Source organism: Humulus lupulus, chromosome 1 (assembly GCF_963169125.1).
Source record: "Humulus lupulus chromosome 1, drHumLupu1.1, whole genome shotgun sequence".
Lineage (NCBI taxonomy): Eukaryota > Viridiplantae > Streptophyta > Magnoliopsida > Rosales > Cannabaceae > Humulus > Humulus lupulus.
The window spans coordinates 93,515,904-93,520,812 of record NC_084793.1 but is presented as its reverse complement, the minus strand read 5'-3'; the positions used below and the strand labels follow the sequence as shown (position 1 = coordinate 93,520,812).

Here is a 4,909-nt window from a genome sequence, read left to right as displayed (position 1 = left end):
AGGGACGCATTAGCCACTCCCTACTGTTTCTTATCAGTAAGGATTCAAATTTTAGGTGTTAATTAATTTACAGTATTAATGCTTCAAAAATTTTATTATTAATTTTTTTTAAAGGATTAGTAGTTATCTTTCAGGCTTTAGAGAGAGAGAAAAAAAAAGGGAACATTATTTAGTAATAAAAACTGATAGTCCAAAATTCATTAAATATATAATGCTACCAATAACTAATCGTAACATCATATGTAAAAATAAAATGGTGGTGAACTAATTTACGAAAATCTGGATGAATTGAATTATATGTAAAAATCAAGAATAATAGACTAAAGTAAGAAGTTTCACAAACAATGAACAAATCTTCTGTACAGACAAACAAAATAATAATACTAAAAAGATTTCTTCAAGAATGATAATCATGTAAATCCTAAGATGAATCAATTCAGTTCCGTGAAACACCGAAGTCTTCCAGATTCGACAACCGTGGTTTCTTCATCGGCAAGGGGCTCTCCACCTCTTGGTCGATGCCGGAAAGTTGACTTTTCTTGTTGTTCACTTCAATTGTAAAACCAGGCCAGAATTCCGGCAAAGCCGGCATATTAAGGTCGAAACCCCGTTGACTGATCTGACTCTGGTTATGGCTGTGGCTGTGGCTCATGCTCGAAGCGGCACCTTCAGATGACGTAACGCCACCCCCAGAGGCACTATTTCCACTTCCACCGTCATAGTGGCACCGCTTGTGACCGCCCAAAGCCTGTCCGGTGGGGAAGGTCTTGTGGCAGATGGAGCACTCGTGGGTCCTACCACTGGAAGCTGGGACAGTTGTAGAAACAGTAGTCGTGGAAACGTTATCAGCGGCGGCGGTGGCGGCGCCATCAGAGGAGGAGTTGGATGATTTACGGTGGCTAGCCTTATGGCCGCCGAGGGCCTGGTAAGAAGTAAAAGCCTTGTTACATACGCTGCACTTGTAAGAAAGCTTCAGAGATGGCGGCTGCGGAGGTAGGCGATGAGCTCCACCATCGTGAGCGGGTCCCTGAGCGGAAGATGAGGAGTTGGCAGGCGGGGAAGAGGTGGCGGAACCACCGCTACGAGCGAGCATGATTAGGCAGAGAGCAAGGTACTCTTCTTCGGATGGCGGCGAAGGGTGGTCTTGTTCGAGACGTGGGCGCTTGGAGCGCTTGCGCTTGATCCATGGCTCGTGGAATTGGAGAGTCTCGGCGTCTTGGTTGTAGGTGGAGAATGGGTTAGCCGTGGTTGGAGAATTGAGAGCTTCTAAGGCCATTTTCTTCTCTTTCTTTTGTGTGTGTGTATGTGTAAATCTTTGAGTGAAGTTGAGAAAGCAAAGCTATAATAAGATCTCCTTTTTCTTGTTCTTTTAGGGGTTTGTTATTTTTGGGGTGAGAAGAGAGTAAAGAATTTGGTGAAGAGTGAGTGTAGGAAAAGGTTATGAGGGTGTGTATATATATTATCACAAGTGAAGAATAAGGCGTGGTGGGTTGGTTTACTTGGTGGGGGAAGTGAAGTCGGTCAACTAAGAAGAAAAGAGTAGGAGTGGGGGGGAGGCTGGAGGCGGTGACTGAGCTTAATAAGAGGACTTATTCCAAGTCAAATCAGTGCTACTACACACCTTCTATTAATCTTCTTCATTCTTTTTTTTCTTTCTTTAAAGTCTTTTAACCCTACAAAACACCATATCACAACACAACACTTATCAAATTAGTTTTATATTAATGCTACTAGACCAACTTGATTTTGGGGCGTGTCCACCACGCTACTTTCTATGGTCTATCCTTGTTTCCTTTTTCTTTTCTTTTTTGGGGCTTGGAACTTGTATGTATTGCTTTGCTTACTTCACAACAACCTTTTATTTTTTAATTAGTTGCAAGGTGTTTAATAATTGAACAACAGTGTACTTGAGCTATTATTATCTGTTCTATTCTGTCACTCCTATTAAAAAATTAATCATATCCATTAACAAAAGTTATAAATTATAATGTCAAATTTAAATGTACCTATTGAATATTAATACTGAAACCATTAGCAATTGTTGTGTGCAAGGATTGATCAAATGGGTCAGTAACTCAATTTGATAACAAGTCTTTCTTTAATTATTCTTACTATTATTGCGTAACTTGATTATATTCTATTGTTGACCTCAGTGTCATAAAAGAGTGCCACTATAAGTGGTTGTTTAAGCATATACTGAATCTCAATTTAATTATTTATTTTTAACAAGTAATGCTATAATTGTCCATATATATTATATGTTCTAATAATTTTTTTAAAAAAAACGGACCAATCAAGAAGAAGAAACAAACGAAACAGAACATTGAAATTTATTACAAAATCTGGTTACAATTATAAATATTGATAACATAGTTTTTTTTTTTAAAAAAAAAATCCATTACATGAAAGAAATGAACAAACTTGATTATTTGGTAAGATGACCCCTCAAATTTATTGCTTTTTAGCTTTATAATGGATAAGGATTGAATATTGATGAAATGATAGGCCTAATTTGTTATACCCAAGTGTCAAGTATTTTCTGTTCTTTCTTTGTTTTTTTATTATTTGATTCATTATTCTCAATACAGTTGATCAAAATATATGTCATCAACCTGCTTGCTCTTATCATAAAACCCAACTAAATTATAGGGCACGTAACAGAAAATCATACATGCATATAAATAATTTATTTTAATTTTAGATAAAGAAAAAAATATTTATTTATTTTTAAGTAGAAATAAAACAAAGGAGAGCCGTAGTATTTTTATACTTCTGGTCTCTCCATAACGTGCTGCTTGTATTTTTTTTTTCTTGAATATATGTTTTACGACCTTCCTTCTCATGACGTCACAAAACGTATAACAAAACTCTAGAACAAACGCGTAAAAACTCTCTGTTCTCCGTAATTTTTCGAAAATTCTCGATTTTTCGTTAAGATTATTTTAATTTAACAGAAAATAAATAAAAATAAAACACCTAATTCTCCGGCGCGTGGGCTCACGTGCTACTCAGTAGACATGGCCTTGGGTCTTACCTTAGGGATATCCGCCCCTAAACATAAAAGCTAAAAGCCCTGTTTGTAAACATAACATTTTTTTTCTCGGTCGTTGATGGTTGGTTGGTTGGTTAGTTGAAAAAAAAAACTTCAACTTGATTACAAAATGTGTATTATTAGCCACGTGTGTAGCTTTTATACCATAACTACTGTTCTCTCGCGTTTTCAATTTTTTCATTTTACTAATTCTTTTAGTTCTAGAAAGTAATAAGAAACGATAAGCCACTTTTACTATTTATATACCACCAAAAACTTACTAAAAGGTGTACTCTTTGAAAGTTTAATGTTGAATGTTCAAACTTCAAAGTCATGGCTATTAGATTTGGGATACTTCAACGCTCTTTCCTCCATGGCACTACGTTCATCTAAATATCTAGTTCATTTATTATATTGATATATATATATATTATTGAAATTATGGTTTTAGGCGTTCATATTTGAAAATTGTGTTCTCATTTTATGTTGAGAGAAAAGTCTGTAACAAATCTTACCCCCATGTGTTAGTGGAGATATTGAATGTACTTAGCACTAAATGTAGGCAACCCACTAGTAAGGTGATAAAGATTTGGCCCAACTATTATGATCCAACGGTTGAGATTTTATGTACAGATAAGATTATGACCAAGCTCAAGACGAGGGTGTTAAGGTCAAATGACAACACAGTAGTGAGCTCAGTGAGAGAGTGGACTAGAACAAAAGGCTTAAGGAACGCGCTAACAACCGTTAAGAACACGACACGCAACGCGCTTATCATTTTGATTTGAGGACACGTGGCAGCAGGGATTCACATGATTGGGGTAACCGACAAAACTCAATAACAATTAACTAAGTTATCACGCCGTCCATTTGTTTCGGAGTTCTCCTAGAAAAATGCCAGGTGGAAGGCGGTTGCTGATGCCGAGCTCTGCCACGTGTTACTTTTTCCAGATTGGGATTCCACTCTTGAGTATTCTACTGGCTCTTCTCTCTCTCTTTTGGCCAACTGTTTTGAGTAGAGACCTAACTAAGCAAAGAGGTGGATGCTTTAGCTTTATGCGGACAAATAACTTCTTCTTCTTTATTTTCATTTTTTTTAATAACAATTAAAGAAAAATTTGTGGATAACAATGGAACAATTAAATGGTAATTAAATTTTTTTAGTTCAAACTTTTCAACTCTCGCCACGTAATGTTATATGTATATCATAAATGTGTTCCATATATATATATTTATATATTGTGCACGTAATATAGGAAGAAGCGTTTTGACTGTGAGCCAATTGATTATAGGAAAAACGGGTGAGCAGATATTTGGTATAACAGCGAATAGGGTTACTTTAGGGATTAACAAAAAAATGGAATGGAGGAGACGTGAGTGAAATGGTCCAAAACTCCTTTTTTTTTATGGAAAGAAGAAGTAACGTCAAGGTTTGGTTTGGGCACAGTGTGAGAAATAGAAATTGTATTAGTACTTAGTAGTAGAGTCGAGGACAGGACAGGTCACGGGGTACAAGTAAAGGGTTAATTTGCTGAAGTCATGGCTCACATAATTAACCACTTCCGTCTCTTCTTTGGTATCGAATATATAGGTATATTACTTGTATAATTTTCTTCTTTTAAAACCAAAATAAGATATTTGCTATTTTCTATTTTTTAATACTCAAATAATTATCGTTACCAAATTATGTCTTCTAATTTTTTTTAATCAAATGGTTAAGTTTCATATTCTTATAAAGTCATGTTGGATATATAACACGATTTTATATTATCAATAAAATAAGTAGTTTTCATTTAGTTTAATAATCGTATTGCTTACTTGTTTTATTACATGATTATTGGAATAATACAAACATTTATAAAATCTCGAACATATAAA

General features: G+C 35.3%; 1 protein-coding gene across 1 annotated transcript; it reads right to left on the bottom strand.

Annotated features, from left to right (window-relative positions):
* Positions 1–268: 268 nt before the first annotated feature.
* LOC133796051 (zinc finger protein ZAT10-like) lies at positions 269–1,485 on the bottom strand. Its single transcript, XM_062233533.1, has one exon. It carries the CDS (start codon positions 1,274–1,276, stop codon positions 437–439), a length of 840 nt encoding a protein of 279 aa, XP_062089517.1. The 5' UTR covers positions 1,277–1,485; the 3' UTR covers positions 269–436.
* Between the last annotated feature and the right edge of the window lie 3,424 nt (positions 1,486–4,909).

Coding starts and splice junctions, on each gene's coding strand:
- LOC133796051 (XM_062233533.1), bottom strand. CDS start 1,276: ATGGCCTTAGAAGCTCTCAATTCTCCAACCACGGCTAACCCATTCTCC.